General features: G+C 47.2%; 2 protein-coding genes across 2 annotated transcripts in view; both read right to left on the bottom strand.

Annotated features, from left to right (window-relative positions):
• npdc1b (neural proliferation, differentiation and control, 1b) overlaps window positions 1-10991 on the bottom strand; it is a 31613-nt gene extending 20622 nt beyond the window's left edge. Inside the window, exon 1 of the mRNA XM_036527934.1 lies at window positions 10673-10991. Coding sequence (XP_036383827.1) covers window positions 10673-10775 — 103 coding nt within the window. The 5' untranslated portion in view covers window positions 10776-10991. The remainder of the gene's footprint in view (window positions 1-10672) is intronic.
• Window positions 10992-14137: 3146 nt separating this feature from the next.
• niban2b (niban apoptosis regulator 2b) overlaps window positions 14138-17664 on the bottom strand; it is a 42300-nt gene continuing 38773 nt past the window's right edge. The window contains exons 13-14 of the mRNA XM_036527808.1: window positions 17383-17494; window positions 14138-17058 (exon numbers count right to left, since the gene is read on the bottom strand). Of these exons, the coding sequence (XP_036383701.1) occupies window positions 15752-17058; window positions 17383-17494 (1419 nt within the window). The 3' untranslated portion in view covers window positions 14138-15751. The remainder of the gene's footprint in view (window positions 17059-17382; window positions 17495-17664) is intronic.

Raw genomic sequence — 17664 nt, 5'->3', positions numbered from 1 at the left:
CGGTATGAGTGTGTGAGTGTCTGTGGAGGTAAGTGTGTGTGTGTATGTGTGTGTGTGTGTGTGCGTGTGTGACGGTATGAGTGTGTGAGTGTCTGTGGAGGTAAGTGTGTGTGGGTGTGTGTGTGTGTGTGTGTGTGTGTGTGACGGTATGAGTGTGTGAGTGTCTGTGGAGGTAAGTGTGTGTGGGTGTGTGTGTGTATGTGATGATGTATGTTTCTGTGTGTGTGTGTGTGTGTGTGTGTGTGTGTGTGTGTGTGCGTGTGTGTGTGTGTGTGTGGGTGTGTGCGTGTGTGATGATGTATGTTTCTGTGTGTGTGTGTGGGTGTGTGTGTGTGTGTGCGTGTGGCCCTCCTGCAGTGCCTCCTGCCTCCTCTCTGTGCCGGTGCTCAGTCAGAATCTGTCCCACTGAGCTGAGGGTGACGGCTGCTTGCATAACCCAGGCCGAGGGGGTGGGGGATGGAGGCTTTTTAAGGAAATCTTATCTGCGTGTACTTTGGCTACAGCCCGTAATGTTTTCAGTCCTCAGACTGCTTAGCGCCTGCCAAGACGCAAAAGTTTCAGAGAAAACTGCCCTTTTGGCACATGCAGAGTTAAAACTGGCTCTGTTTATTTAAAAAAATATGACACACGGTATACATTCATTATTCCTTTTCCATTTCCCCCACCTGTCTCCTCTCTTTCGCCTTCCTGCTATACTCAGTCGTTGCTCCTTCTCTAATACTTTCTCTCTCTCTCTCTCTCTTTCCTGCCGTATGCAATAGCTGACTGCCCTCATGCCGTCCTGTCCTCTTTCTCCCTGTTCCCCAAAGTGAGAAACCCCCTGATCCTGGATTGAGAAGCCAAACCCCTGCAAATGGTTATGAAATACAGGTTAAACACATCGAGGCCTCGTCTGGGGCGAGCTTCAGTAAAGTCACGGCTAAGAGCACAGGCTCCTCTCCTCACTCCCTGCCTTCACCGCAAACGGAGGACTCTGCTGTGAGGACGGCGTCGGTGCTCAGACAGGTGGAAAGAACCATCTGGAAGAAAAGCCGATGGGCCAGGCCTGCTAATTGATCCCCGCCGAGCTGAGAAAACTTTCGCCCACACTGTACCGCGAGTCAGATGGAGCATCGAGGGCACGCAAGTTCGGAAGGTTTAGAGGGAGCCTGATGCTGGAGTTTTTGAAAAACCATCTCCAGTATTTTACCTCACTGTTATCATTTAATATGTGAATCTAATTTGACTGAGAAATAGGCGTTTCCAGAGAAGCAGAGTAACAGCATTGTAATAACAAGTATATCTAATCAAATACTTGCCCTGGAGTTTATTTTTTTTAATACACACCACATTGGGTGCCTTCCAAACCCTGTGAAGTGCAGTTGGCTCACCCCCCCACCCCACCCCACCCCACCCTACCCTCTGTCTCTTTCTTACTCTTTCTCTCTCTCTCTCTCTCTCTCTCTCCTTGTATTTGTGTTTTCATGGTGCCACAGGCAGGCTGTGGTTGAAATAAGTTAATAAACAAATGAATAAATTCCGATTTTTAATTATGAGCACCCGGAGTAGAACATCCTGGCTAGTACCGGATCTCGATCTCTCTCTCTCTCTCTCTCTCTCTCTCTCTCTCTAGGCAGCCAATAGGAGTAGGGCTGAGAACTCACGCATAGGATGCATAGTAATAATGCAGTGAGAGCTTCATACCATACAGTGTGCCTGGCGCTGTGATTAAGGGCATGAATCCGCAGCCATAAGGATATGGGTTCAAGTCCCAGTTGAAATGCGACCACTGTGTCCTTCAGTAAAGTACCCGGGCATCTATATGGAAAATACATAACCCGCCCCTGGATTATCAGGTTTGTCTGGCAAATATAACGACGGCCAGCGTCACCCCTCTTCAGCCTGAACGGGCCTCATATAATGGAACCATGACTGTCATGGGCTTTGACCTTCACACACTCAGCTCAAGTTCACCTTGCACCTCAGCGCTTGTCAGGTCAACAGAAGCACCTGAAACCTTCATCTGTGAGACTCGAGAACGGTCTGGCTTTACCCTTGAATGGTGAAGCCAATTCACACCCATTTCAATTTCCATCATATTTTCCTTTTATGAAAACCACCAGAAAATTACAAGAGACAGATTATATATATATATATATATCCCATTAATCCTAAATCATAAATAATTTTTTGGTGGATAGATTGTTCAGTCAAACAATTGCGACACTTATGAGTACTGTTGCTTGCAAAAGACAAATGCACCTGTTAACCACAACTCTCCTAATCTCTTAAAAATGAATCTCCCTGCAGTCAATGAATAATCTGTGTAGCATCAGTGAGTCTGAAGGAGCTGCTGGCATTTCGGCACCTGGCACCTCTGGTCTCCCCTCATTTGATAGGTCCCTCTTCCAAAAGGTCAGCCAATGTGAATTTCATTAGATCGTTAATATTAACACGGGGGGCTGTTCCCGTATTAGTTTTGCCCTTTCTGTGTCTTACCGCTCGGCAGAACTCTGTGTTTGGTGATTAAGAAGTCTGGAAATGGTGAGCCATCTGGCTTCAGAGCTCATTACATCACCATCTTTAATTCCTCAGCCCACAAATGCACCACCCAGCCCTCTGTAATGAGGGAGATGCTGTCCTCTCAGGTGCTGTGATATCCGTCATCATGACATGGAAGTCATAATAGAACCGTTTGGGACGGACATTAAAAAACTCAGACTTGGAGTGCTCTAAGACAAACAAGTGGGAAATTATTATAGTATTACACCAACAAGACAACACAAATCTGCGGAGGAAAAGATCTTTTTTCTCATATCATTACTATTATTATATGTAAAGCTCTGGAGATTCAGGAGGCAAATGATTTTCAGGATCTCTTCAGAGAGAAGGGCATTGATTTCTCCAGATTAGTAATCAGCACAGCCATCAAAATGAGCCTTTCCCTCTGTGCACTAAGATGCTTGCTGCAGAAACCTCTAACGAGCCGTGAAGAGGAGAGGAGAAACAGGAAGGAGAGCGGGACTCAAAGGAATCCCGCTCCATTGTCCCGACTTCCTGTCTCTCATTACAAACAGGAAGTCGGAGTGTGTCTGATTCAGCTGCCAGTCTTTGCCCAGCTCAGCGGCGGGATGTCCCACAGTGCAAAGTGAATCTGGTTTAATCTGGTTTCTCAGAACGACTGGGGGGGAAGCACAGCAGTTCAGGAGCTGTCTAGTCTAGGCTAGAGGTTCGATTTCCAGGCGGTTCCCCTGCAGCGAATAATGTTTCCTCCAAAGGTGAGGGGGGCACAAATCTCCCGCTTCCCGGTAAATCGGTCCCATGTTCGGCAGTCATTCACCCTCTCATTGCCCCAGAAAGACACTGGAGGAGAGTGGAAAAGGTGAATGTTATATTATTTTCCATTACGTAGTCGCCTATTATCCACTCTTATCCATAGCGACCTATAGACTTTACATTTTTACATGACCGTCTATATGGCTGGCTATATTTACTCAGGCAATTCAGGTTAAGTACATTTCTCAAGGTTACCGTGCCCAGTGCTGCCTCTCCAGTAATGTAGTTCATTTTCACCCACTAACATCACCTGTTACTGCTTCTACACTGCAGTCGAGTACCTTGCTCATAGGGTGAAACAGCAATAGCCTTTCCAGGAATTGAACCTGCACTGTTCTGGACAAAAGCCCACTGCCTTAATCACACTGCCACACTGCTGCTGTAACGCATAGGATGTCTGCCACTAAAGAGCGCAGGGTACTGCACCAGATAATGAGACAGCCAAACTGAAGAGTCCTTGAGTTTGCGCTCCACCTGTTTAAACAGTCCCCAGAGAGTGCCTGCCTAACCTGTTCTCAGGCTGAGTTACACATTAACATCATTAGCGCAGGGCTCCACAGGGTCATGTGATCCAAACCCAATCTACTCCAGTGATTCATACTGACTGTTTCAAGTCTGCTCCATGAAAGCAAGGCTCCATAAACCCACCAGAGTGTGTCTTAAAAAATAATCTGTTCTGCTGTGGTCTGGCAAAATGGCCCCACCTACTGCCAGATTTAATGTAAATAATTTGTCTGCGACATTTTGTCAGTAGCTTGATTGGAAATGTCACAGCAAAACAGCCCTACTGCATAATGCCGTTAACACAAACAGAAACAGGATGTCTGTATCAATGTTTCTGTATGCTGGAGTGGCCGTGCTTTTCCTGGCTCTCTGATTGGCTGGCTGTACCTGGCTCTGCCCCTCCCAGCAGCTGTTCTCCAGGTGGTGACTGTCCTTTCGCAGGGGTCTGTACACCTCACACACCTCCCCCTCTCTGGGCCTCTCCTACCACACACCCTGCAGGTATGCGGAAGCCTTCCTTAATTCCACTGTGTGTGCTTACTGGAGCGGACTGCATCTCTGGCCGCAATGAGAGGGTGGAGACAGGTGCGTTCTTCTACCTGTTTCCTGGACACCTTGGCTGCTTTGCTGTCTGAACCTTTCAGTGCAGATTCAGGTGCAGTTCCTTCAGTTTTTCCTGGTACAGGAAAATCCTTCTTTTTGTACTTGTTACACTTTTTTTCAAAAATCTGAAAAGGTGGATGATTGCAAAGGAGATAAAACAACTCAGAGAGGGACAAAGCAAGAACGTAAAAAGGTGTGTGAATTTCACAGGTCACACAGCAACCCTCAGGACAGATACAGAGACACTCAGACAGACAGACTGACAGAACCAGCTGGCCATGCGCTGAGATTATTTCTCCACAGTTTAGCACCTGACACGGGCTTACAGCTGCGCTCTCAGCATACAGGATGATCAGACTAATGCTCAAACAAACCCACGGGCGCACGTGCACTCAAAAGACACGTTTACATGCAGCTTGCGCAAGCCCTGGTGTTTAAAGGAGGAAGGAGTTGTGTACACCCACACATGTGCATTAGGAATCTGAGGCCTACTCACCTGAAGGTGTATGTGTGTCCGTGTGTGTGTGTGTGTGTGTGTGTGTGTGTATGTGTATGTGTATGTGCTTAATCTGCTCATATGCATGCACCTAAACTCCCTTCTGTTACTGCAACTATGTAGCTAAAACTAAAGACTTACTAACTACTACTTAACTACCTTCTGCTCCCCTTGCCAACAGCGTGGCGGGTTGCCACGGTAACGCTCGGCGGACCCGTACAGCCCTCGGAACTGAGCCTCCTCCGTTACCTGCTCCGCCGGAGCAGCAGTCAGACAGCCGGTAGCGCTGTACTGCGACAAAACAGTCGCAATGGACGCGCTGCCCAGGGCTGCATCGGTGAGCGCGCTGCCCGGGGCTGCATCGGTGAGCGCACTGCTTGGGGCCGCATCGGTAAGCTGCTCGGGGCTGCATCGGTGAGCGCGCTGCTGGTTTTCCTGCTCGGGGCTGCATCGGTGAGCGCGCTGCTCGGGGCTGCACCGGTGAGCGCACTGCTCGGGGCCGCATCGGTAAGCTGCTCGGGGCTGCATCGGTGAGCGCGCTGCTGGTTTTCCTGCTCGGGGCTGCATCGGTGAGCGCGCTGCTCGGGGCTGCACCGGTGAGCGTGCTGCTCGGGGCTGCATCGGTGAGCGCGCTGCTCGGGGCTGCATCGGTGAGCGCGCTGCTCGGGGCTGCATCGGTGAGCGCGCTGCTCGGGGCTGCATCGGTGAGCGCGCTGCTCGGGGCTGCATCGGTGAGCGCGCTGCTCGGGGCTGCACCGGTGAGCGCGCTGCTCGGGGCTGCATCGGTGAGCGCGCTGCTCGGGGCCGCATCGGTGAGCGCGCTGGTCGGGGCCGCACCGGTGAGCGCGCTGGTCGGGGCCGCATCGGTGAGCGCGCTGGTCGGGGCCGCATCGGTGAGCGCGCTGGTCGGGGCCGCATCGGTGAGCGCGCTGGTCGGGGCCGCATCGGTGAGCGCGCTGGTCGGGGCCGCATCGCTTTTCCCAGGGCGATGCAGCTGCGCCATTCTGCCGTGTGACCCTGACTCTCCTTCACAAGTTTCTAACTTTTCCTTGGTTGTTTTTCCATTATTTTTTAAGAAGAAAAACACTGTCTGCCACTGTCTGTCCATCCTCACACTCCGACCTGAGACAGCGGCAGTCGCAAGGCCAGACACTGTGGAGGCCGTGCAGGGACAGGCCTCCTTGTGTGAAAGGCGGGGGGGGGGGGGTCAAGGTGACATAACTCCTCTGCCGGATTCAGCTCAGGGCAGAGGGGGTGAGTCAGACCTCTCTGAAGTCTAAACATGGGTTCGTTTTACAGACCGTCAAAGGGGCTTCACCACCCACTATGTAAACCATACGCTAGAATATCTGCCTTACTCGGAGTCTCGGAGTCTGCTCTGCCCACCTTTACAGGTGTGTTTGCTGCAATGACTTGGGCTGTGACAAATGGTATTAAATAAAACACAGACAGGCTGGCGCACACACACACACACACACACACACGCACGCACGCACACACACTATGCACACACTCGTAAAGACACCCTGACGCTAAGGTTTCACAAGATAAAGGGAGGTAAGACAGAGGTCTCGACCTCCAGGAGAAAACCCCGAGTTAAAACTTCAGAGTGCTCGTAAACCTCCGGCTCTGCTCTGGTCTACTCTAAATTACAGCGCTAAGACCCTGTCAGACCTACAGTAAAACAGGCCGCACCAGCAAGCCCAGAGAGGAAAGCCTTGCTGCTGTCAGAGCTCACACGTATGAATGTAACGTAATGTAGTGAATGAATGTAATGTAATGTAACGCTTGAATGTAATGTAATGTAGTGCATGAATGTAATGTAATGTAACGCATGAATGTAATGTAATGTAATGTATGTGTCCACTGCTCTCCTCCTGCATGCCACACACTGGCCCCTACCCCATGCTGTCCTTCACCTGACTGCTCTACACTCTCACAGTTCACCCTCTGAGGGACAGACCTCACACCACTCCTAATCTCTATCTCATCTCATCGTGAGTGAAGCAATTTAGGATGGCTCCCGGGCTTCTGAAAAAAATCCACACTTTTCCTGGAAACAAAATGAGAACCGCTGATGGAAGAATCGAGTCCACACTGCAATTTCTCATCCTGATCCTCAAAGCTGGTGTGATGCAAGCCTCAGATGGGTACTATTTTGATCACACAATTCATTCAACTTTTTAAATAACCCTTTTACACATAACTACTACGAAATTAATACTATGTATAGGTCCTTCTGTACCATTACTGCACGTAACTACAGGAATACTAATTTATTAATATACTTCTGTAGAAAACTCTATTATATAAGGAAGCAAAGACGAATGCTACACCATGTGCAGAGACAGCAGCATACAGTATATGAGACAGACAGTAGCATGTTAAAGCGAACCAGTGAATAAATTAGAGGCCTTGGGATATGTAAATGTGAGGGGTCGGTGTGGGAGGACTCAGGAGAAGGAGCTAAAAGCACAGCCTGTCCTCATCTTCTGCAGGAGCAGTGCATCATGGGACACGGAACACAGCGATTCATATCTGTTTTGTCACAGACATTCTACCCACTATGATCAGATATTGAGCTCTATGTGCTTCACATTCAGAACTCTGTCTCTGCTACAGGTGTTCAGATTCGATGGCTCCTTATGAACATTGTTGAAGGTGTGGAGTCTAGAGCAGCGTTTCACAATCCTACTCCTGGAGGCCCACTGTCCTGCATATCTTCTATCTATCCTTGCTGCTTGATTAAATCAGGTGTGCTCAGCTAATCAAAAGTGTCACTGATGAGTTCAGTCAGGTAGGTAGAGCAAGGATAGATAGAGGATACGCAGGACAGTGGGCCTCCAGGAGTAGGACTGAGAAACACTGGTCTAGAGCATAGCATGTATAGCTAGCAGAGAAACACAGACAGCACAACAACCTCCTGTTACCAACTGGGAACCTTCTAGACAGAGAATGAACAGAGCGCAGGAACTGAATATCTGGTCATAATAAATAGAATATGTGTGGGTCCAGATTCCAGACCTCTCAAACCCAAACCGCCTCCCACCTTCCACTCTCAGGATAGAGACAAAGGGGGCGTGGCCAAAGTCATTATGACATTATGACATACAACTCTTATCAGAGCAGCACCATGCATGGAATTACTCTGTTACAAACAGCCTAAATCTGGCAAATGATGTCAGGATCTGAGAGAGCAACAGTACGCAGGAGTCACAATGATCTTTCTGACAGGCCCCGCCCCCTGTCACTCCACCGAGGGACAATCTGACAGCCAGCGGGACTCTTCTCCCTCCAGTTGATAGCTTGTTTCCACTGCAGGACCACTTACATTCCTGGATAAGAGGTGATGGCAGACAAAGGGCTTCATGCTCCAAACACCTGACCAAACAGGACTAGCATGCTAGCACAGTGTGTATGTGTGTGTGTGTGTGTGTGTGTGTGTGTGTTTGTGTGTGTGTGTGTGCAAAAAGACCAACACTCTTACCATATTTCAAGGGTGAGTCAGATGGACCATTTTGTTTGAACCATAAGACCCATGCTAAGATTTCCAGGGGTTAGAGCTGACAGGTCTCATGGACTGTCAGACCCACATCAGTGGAAAGGAGAGAACTTAGAGCCATGACTAAAATCAGACACATTTGGTCTCAAAGCTTTCTCGTAATCTGACAAATTCCAAAGCTGACAGCGCTGGATTAGTGGTTTTGGCTCTTGATTATCCCTGTGAGCACCTCTTTTAATTAAACCCTGGGTGCAAATGCCTGAAATGTGAGTTCCAGGGGGTGTGAAGGCCAAGATGGTTGCACATATGTCTACAAACGGGATCAGGATCAGGGTGTGGGCCTACAGTCCGACGACACATGTATTTTAATTTAATTATTTTGTGAAATATGAATATTACAAAAAATACATCAATACAAATGCATCCAGATGGGCCAGCTTGCTCATTCTCATAACCAAGATGTGATGACGTTCGAGTGACATTTTTGGAACAAGTTTTGAATAATGCAGCAACTTTAACAGCACCAGGAAGATCATATCACATGTCAGAAGAAGACATGTAGGAAACCCAAAACATGTTGTGCAATAGGACAACAAAAAACAATGAGTTCTCCACAATCCTGAAGAGCCTCTTTTGCTCAGCATGCAGCTTCATTTTTCCGTCTTTCAGTGAAATCTGGTCTTGCACAAAACACATTCATTAGTTACAGTGCCTTCCATGATGGTCTGGCCACCCTTCACAGAACAGGTCATACCTAAAAATGTATCAGATACATAACTGAAAGCTAAAAAAAGCTAAAACCAAATAACACACTTAATGACAAAACAGATGATACAAATTAACAGATAAAAATGAGTTTTTTAATATTCACATTAATATTATTGAAAATTAATTTAACATACATAAATTGTCACAACACCTAACATACATAAATTGTGTCTAGCGGTTAACCCGACTGCGGTGCGTCGAGGATGACAGATCAAAGAGGTTATCTCTCTCCCTCAAACGCACGTCACAACTAATCGGTTTACCTCCACCGGCTGCCTCCCCCAGGGACACGCACACTGCCCTGGGCTCCGTTTCTGCGCCACGGCGCTGGTTACCCTCCAACCCGCCCGGCGAGTTCATCGCATAACCTGTTAACGACGTTCTCAATGCGCACGATCTGCCGATGTCAACAGAGCGAACCGTAATGGAGGCATTCTCCGCTCGCTTGCCAAGCAGCAGCAGCATCAGAAGCAGCAGTAATGATCAAAATCGGGCAGTTTAATATCTCAGGAAAAGCCATTCACAATAGCGGTATTTTTCACAGTCCATTCTGCAAATCGATGCTTTCAGTTGGGAATGACAAAGGTGATATCATCATAACCGTTTACATAGTGCCTCAAAGAAGTCTGTTACAGCTACAGACCATTTCGTAACGTTGCACCGCTTGGACAAACCGCTGATACACTAATGAACTGTGTAATTGTGTAAGTCTGGATCAAAAACATCTTAAAACAGTTCTGTAGTAAATGAGACATAGTACATAGGCTATACAACTCAGTGGCGAGAATATGGACTTCATTTCTGCAAGAAAGCAAAGCATGAATCGCGCACCTTTGTCAGTAAATTCGTTCAACAAGCAACGTCAATAAGGAAGAGAATTCGAAAAAATATTCAGGCTAATTGTTCTTTGGCTAATTGCCGGTGGAGTTGCGAAACCAAACATCCATTGTAACATGTAGTAGCCCCAGATATCTGTGCACAAATCACCAAAATAACTTGAGTGTACATAAGCGACACACGCACAAGCACTTGACAGATATTACCCAATATGTTAATAAAACACACAAATCTCTGCCCAAAAACAGATATTCAAAGAACTTTCATTTACACGTAATTTCCCAAAATAAAGTAGCAATACACAGTCACACGGCCTACCTAATTACCAATTACGCAGGATGAGAATAATGGTATACTGAAACTCAAAGCTCCGTTAATATGCTAGTCGAAACAAAACAACAAATCAATCAATCTGAACGCCACGCAATGAAAAAAGAAATAACCACTAACCACTGCAGTTTGCTAATTACAAATATATTTTGCCTTTTTCATATTTAGCAGGTTTCAGTACTTCAACAAATTCGGCGATGACTGTTACAGAAATGATCTTCCTATAATATCGCTGCAGCAATCTTAAAATAACTGAATTTGTAATCGTGGCGCAAACATTAAAAATAACTGCCTGTGGACAAAGCACAGTTTCTCACCTGGCATAGTCGCGCTAATGGCGACAAGGGTCGCGCAGAGGAAAGCGCCGAGAGGAACCCAGGCCCGGGGTGGGCTCCCGACGCCCCTCCGAGGAGAGAGCATCCTGCGAAGCGCTCCTTACGACTAGATAAACAGACGCGGGGAGTCGGGGGCTGTCATTCCCCAATCCCCTCTCCCGAAAATAACTTGCAGGTAATATGCAGCCACCTCACACACAAAAAGAAAAGCCTAAATATCGAGTGAGGAGCGTGTGAAAGAACCAGATGCTCGCTACGTCAGGTGACGCTCGCTGAGTACAGGGCGACTGCCGATCGCAGCTCTGTGTTTGTCCAAAGATGCGGATGGGAAAAAAAACCTGCAAGGGGGGGCATGCTGTTGAGTTGTCAGGCGCGGGGAGGGGGGGGCGTAAAGGCGTGACGTCATGACGCACAGCTCAGAGCGCTGAACTCGTGTGTGTTGGTAACTGTAAGGTGCAATGGAGCTGAGCGCGTAGGCGGTAGCAGGTGTGTCCCCTTTTATCCGGACATATTTAGCGCAAACAGTTCAGCAAGTGGCATTTTAAGGATGTGCCCCCATTTAACCTGTCACTAGAGGCATTGATATTAACAAATGTCAAACATATGGCGGGCCCACTCTCTCACAATAGGAAAACTCACCATCTTCTGTTCCCGTGTAGGCGGCAGGTCCCTCACCATAAACAATGAGCCATATGTGTTTTTTTATTGTGTATTTCGTGTTCGTTTTATTTTAATCCTACATGTGACACGCCATTTCTGGGGAAAAAAATTAAGCAATAAGAAATTTCTGTAACTAGTAGCTATAACTACTAACTACAACTAATAAAACGAAACAATTACAATAGTTCGAAATATTCCTGAATGAATGAGTATTAACAGGCTCGTGGCATTCCAATATAAATAGAATCTACAGTACATACAATCGTGGTTTCACAAAGGAGTCGTTACACGCCGTCTCTCATTAATATACCAAAGCACCCTTTTAGGTTTCTTTGATATCTTTCCACTTGAGTTTGACGTATGCGAATGCAAAAAAATCTATACATCCATCAATGTATTCTTTAAAAACTAGAAAATCGATTTTAATCAAACTTGCGGGGGAAAAAATCACAATGACACACAGATATGATGCGGCTTCAGAATTTCATACCGGACCCAGGAGAAATTACAACCCCCAGCATCTCATTTAACAACTCCACTGTGGCAGTTACTGCAGCAAACCCTGAATACAGAAAAGAAAAAAAAAAAAACAAAATCTTGAAGTTAACGTACACTCTGATAGCAAATTAATTACTAAAACGTTGTCATGGCTATCTATCTCTGCGCGCCTGTGCTTGGGAAGTTGGGCCGCCGGCGGGATTCTGTTGGTGAAGCAATCTGAAGAGACGCAGAAAAGGGGTTTTACGTCGCCCTCTGCTGGACATTTTTCAGTTACAGTACAGTTTCAGGACAGTTAAATCTGCAGGACTTGGCATCCTTATTTTGGAAGAATACGCAAAGAAACATGTCTTCCATTTGATACCTAATGCTCCTTCACCATGTGTGCCGCAGTAAAATGTTAATGTTATAAATCCAAAGTCATTCAAAAGAAGGATGCAGCTTAAATTGCGGGTACACCTTCGACACCTGAGCCAAGTAACCAGCTACAATACAGTACCTGCACATTAATCAAAAAATACAAGAAATGCAGGATTCCCTGGCTAGAAGCATCTGCAATACAAATACTTTAACATCTAACCATTTCATACTGAACCCCAGAAAAGTCTCCCTCTTTGCAAATCCAGTGATGACTCAAAATGGAGGTGGACATGGGAATAAGAAAAGAAAAGGATGTATGCTGTTATACACAATGTACGCCGTTATAAAACTATAAAAAAGATTAAATATTAAGCATTTATGAAATGGCATTGGACCCTACTCTGTAAGCCACACGGTGTTACATCAGACATGTGGTGGTCGCCCACCAAACTGAATGCTCGTATACTGTGAACACATCTGACACGCCTGCCACAGCTTTCTCCACATTTAACACGGGACACTGCCTGCTTTCGCGTGTAAACGAGCCGTTTCACACTGCTGTGTTAGTAAAATCATGTTTGATCATGGGGAGGGGAGGGCCACTGCCTCCCCAGAAATGTTTTCTCTAAAATCTAAGCCTAAACGCAAACAAGGGGAAGGATGAACTGTCGTGCATCAGGTTTCTCAAACAGAGAAAAACAGCGATCTGGTCGCCTTGAGTCACACACCTATTACAACACTTCACATGACTTCCTCTGAATAAAAAAAGAGCAAACAAAGCAGGCAAGCATTTAAAATCCAGTCATTTATTATTCATATATGTATGCAATACATTTAATAAAATACATTTTTAAAAGGAATTCACCCTCTGTAGTGGAAAAAATGGGGGGGGGGGGGGTATGGGATACAGGAAGGATGGTGTAGAGAGTACACTGCAATAAATTAAAGCTGAGGCAAATGAAAAACACAGACCTGTCTGTCTCCGCAGAGCCGCTCCACTTTTACATATTAAAAGAAGCGAACAGAAACGCTATGGAAACCAAAGCCTTTTTTTTATACAGTCCGAGTGTTGTGTGTTTAGTACAGACAGGGTTTCCACACTGGACAGAGTCAATGTCGAAGCACAGGAACAGACAGGTGATACTCATAAGACAAACACAGTGAGGGTTACGCCGAGCCGACGGGTCAGTTTTATTAGGTCGGTAGTTGGAAATAAGCAAAATGGTTTCTGCGTAAAGCATGAAAGCATTTGATTGTCATTTCAATTTGAAATAAAAAAAAAATAGGTTCTCAAGATGACTCATTTCCAAAAGTGCTTTTGATCAGAAGGCATTCAGGAAAAGAAGTATGTCACGTGCCTACAGGAGTGAGTTCAGTGAGTCTAAAGTAATGTTTTACAACAATGTTCATGGGAGCTGTAGTCCATAATAGGGAGGAGACTTGCACTGTTGTAGATTCCAACCCCCAATTGTACCTCTCAGATCTCTGATGTGTAGTTATTACCCACAAATCCTCACTCTCATTGTGCAACAACTACACAGTGCCCAAACCTTCATCAACCATTCATCCACCTGCCACACTTCTCACAATTGCCAACTAGTAAGGCTTCCAGAAGAAAGTAAGGCTTCAAAATGAACCTCAAAATGTGTGAAGCCTTCACGTCTCAGTGACATTCTGATTTGAAGCAACCATAGTGTTTTGCTAAGGAGAGCAAAGTCTTTTGACTAGTTCATATGAATAATGAATTCACAGCACATGGAGCTTAACTCCACCATCATTGCTGCTACCTCGCAAAATTTTTGATGCTTAAGTTCAAAAAAATGCTTTGTGTTGTTGATTTCAAAAGTTACTGATGATAGTATTAGAGATGTAAATGTTAAGTGTCATAAAAGAAAAATAACAGGGAAATAAAGAGCACAGAAAGGGCAGAATTATCTATGGTCAACAAGGCAAAACTTAGTGTTTTAATCTCCTAAAACTCAACGGTGAATCTGAGAGAAAAAAGCTAAAGAATTGGGGCATACAAAAATTGATTCTCAGTCACGAGAAACGGGAACGTCTCGCTGCCTTGGTTGCCACGAAGCCGCCAAGGTTCAGGAGAGCGGAAACGCTTTGGACGGACGGAGAGAGTCCCGACACGGGCCCGCGAAGGCCTGGCGAGAAAGGCACTGAGGGCACACCGGAGGGCTATCCCCGGAAAAGCCCCAGTTTCATTCAGAATGCGCTGTCGCTAGAATCCATGGGTAATAACCGTTAAGCATTCCTAAACAGATGGCAGAGGAGCGGCATTACCCCTGAGCAGAGGACACGTCCACGGGTACTGTTGCGTGCTCCGCGGCCACTCTCAGCGATGCTAGCGCTGCCATCTCTCACGGCTAACCTCACACAACCCGTGAATCACCTCAGCACAGCTACGGCCGCTTGCTGATGGTATCCGAAGCGGCAGATGGCTCGATGTGGATCGATGCGGTTTAAGGTCTCACGGTTGATTAATCAGCACAGAAGTCATTCCATGTGTCAGTTTATATAACATTTGCGCTCATGTTGCTGATCAGATGGCTGAACAACAGTACGTTTGTCCACATGCATCTCGGGTTTAGACTGATCAAACACATGAAAAAGCCATCATATAAATGGTAATACATATCTGCACTGCGCGTAAAATGACCACCAACAAAAACTGCGTCTGTACTTTGAAACCTGGTCTCATTCACTACCAATACGAGGTCTGGACTGGAAATTCTGTAAATAACGACAGTGACAACAGACCGACCTCTCAGTGTTTTCAGTTCGAATTCAAGCACGGTACTGGGAGATGACGGGGGTTTAAATATTCCAAACAGGACCGATTTCTAAAGCGAAAAGAACACCCTAATACGGTCAGTCATAGGCCTTCCTCACCAAGAACAGAAGCGGCTCAAGCATTTGCCGAGTGTTGCATTTTCACCATGGTAACCTCCACTTCCCCCAAAGTATAACATGTTTGTTAATAGCATTCTCAGGTCTGATTTAGCACTAATCGCAGCTGATTTGCGGTAATCACAGCAAAATAGTTATCAACAACATCAGGTGCACGTCAATGTAACGGAACACGAGTCAGAAATGTCTGATATGTTTTATAGTAGAAAGATATGTGAGCAGAATACCAGAATATCAGTTAAGCTAATACTATTAGTTTCAATAATTATCATACCCAATTACACTTGTAACCGAGCCCAGCTCAAGCTTCTATAGATTGATCCCAAGATTGGAGAGATTCAGCAATTGGAAAAAAAAATAAATCCAGATATAATGACCGATGAGAAATTGCACAAACGCTGGTAAGTTGTTTCATCAGTTCTCTTAAGGTATGAACACAAGAAGAATGTAACACTTGAAACACAGAAGTAAAACTACACAACTGACACTGACTCCATATCCTGCAATTTCCACCTCAGTTTAGAAAAATCATAATTTGTATGTGAAAATTCTTTTCAGCTTTTGCCATATTTTAAATACAAAAAGCATGTTTTATCTCCCATTAAGGGCTACGCAAAGGCCGACTCAGTTCCCACTCACAACACCCGAGTCTGATGCAACATCTTTCCCAGAAGCCTCTTCTCCTGCCTGCGGTGCCTCCTCGCCCTGCCCCGTAGCCTCCCCCCCCTTTCCTGAGTCAGTAACGGCATCTTCTGCCTTTGTGCCATCTGTGATTGGCTGGGGCTCCTTCTCTTCAGCTGGCTCAGACGTGGGTGACTGGAAGCCGCTGTCGTCATGGTGATCAGGGGTGGAGTCGGCAGTGGGCTGGGCCGGCTCTGGGGGTGGGTCTAAGGTGCTCTCCGCCTCTTGTGTTGACGGTACCTCCGCTTTCTGATCCGGGACTGCACTTTTGGCCTCTGGCTCTTCTGTGCTGTCTGCAAGCTGGTCAGCTTCCTCTTCCTGCACGGCATTCTCTATTTCCTGAATAGCACTCTCTATAGCTGACGTGCTTTCAACGTCCTGTACAGCACCCTCTGCTGGTGGCTTGCTTTCAACTTCCTGTTTGGCACCCTCTGCTGGTGGCTTGCTTTCCACTTCCTGTATAGCACTCTCTGCTGGTGGCTTGCTTTCCACTTCCTGTTTGGCACCCTCTGCTGGTGGCTTGCTTTCAACTTCCTGTACAGCACCCTCTGCTGGTGGCTTGCTTTCAACTTCCTGTTTGGCACCCTCTGCTGGTGGCTTGCTTTCAACTTCCTGTACAGCACCCTCTGCTGGTGGCTTGCTTTCCACTTCCTGTTTGGCACTCTCTGCTGGTGGCTTGCTTTCAACTTCCTGTACAGCACCCTCTGCTGGTGGCTTGCTTTCCACTTCCTGTATGGCACTCTCTGCTGGTGGCTTGCTTTCAACTTCCTGTTTGGCACTCTCCTTGGGTGCCTCGCTCTGCACTTCCTGTTTGACACTGACAGGGCTGGGCTTGTTCTCTGGGTGCTCTTGCCCGGCCGTTCCGTTGGTTAGGACAGGGGCGCCCCCTTCAGGGACGGCCTGGTGGGCGCTCTCCGCCTTGGTGCCCTTCCCGTCCCCCTCCCCCTCCCTCTCCTCTGGGATGTCGTCCACCCCTGGCACCTCCAGGCACGACTCGTTGGGCAGCACGGCCGTCCCGTCCAGCTGGATCATGGACACCACCTGCTTGACTCTGCGTCTCTTCTGGGTCTCACTGCTGCCACTGTCGGGGTGGTCACCCCCCTCCTCCTGCTTCCCCTCGCCTCCGAACTCCCCTGCCCAGTCGATGGGGGGGTTCTCCCCCAGCAGATGGAGGTTGGGGTCACTGTTGGTCAGGACGATGCTGTCCCGGTACAGGTTGTGTCTCCTCTGGACGGCAGCCTCTTTCACAGCTGAGCAGAGAGAGGAAAAGGATCAGATCAGATTAGAGCGCTTCCCTTTCTAGCTTCCTCTCCCTCAGTTCCACTCTCAAGTGCCCTTTCTGTGGGCAAGAAGAGATCACCCAGCATTTATTTGTACACTGTATTCCCCTAATGGGCCTTTGTTAAAGTCTGGCAAGGACTAGATTCAAAGACTAGGAGAGGCATTTCCTGCTTTATCTGGTGGCCTACCTATGCCTTTAGACCAAGGAGAAGGGTTATTTCAGTAAACCGCTTATCCGGTCAGGCTTTGTGGTTGTGTTGGCTGTGTGGAAGCTGTGGAAGAACTGGACTCACCCATCATGATGTCCTTCATGACGGACTGCAGCACCACCTCCTCGAAGATGTTCTCCACCAGGATGAAGCGGGAGAAGTCCTCGAAGATCAGCTCCTGGAAACGAGGCAGGTCCTGGAGGAGGGGGGGGGGGAGGAGCAGAGTGAGACAGAGACAGAGACACACACACACAAATCAGGGCAGTGCTGAGATGAGCAGTGACACTGAAAATGCAGTGTGAGCGTGTGAGTGACAGTGTGGTGTGAAAGACAGTAATACCATGTGTCACAGTACAGTGGAGGTGT

Source organism: Megalops cyprinoides, chromosome 4 (assembly GCF_013368585.1).
Source record: "Megalops cyprinoides isolate fMegCyp1 chromosome 4, fMegCyp1.pri, whole genome shotgun sequence".
In the NCBI taxonomy this organism is placed as follows: domain Eukaryota; kingdom Metazoa; phylum Chordata; class Actinopteri; order Elopiformes; family Megalopidae; genus Megalops; species Megalops cyprinoides.
The sequence above is the reverse complement of the archived record's forward strand: the minus strand, read 5'-3'. Positions and strand labels throughout refer to the sequence as shown.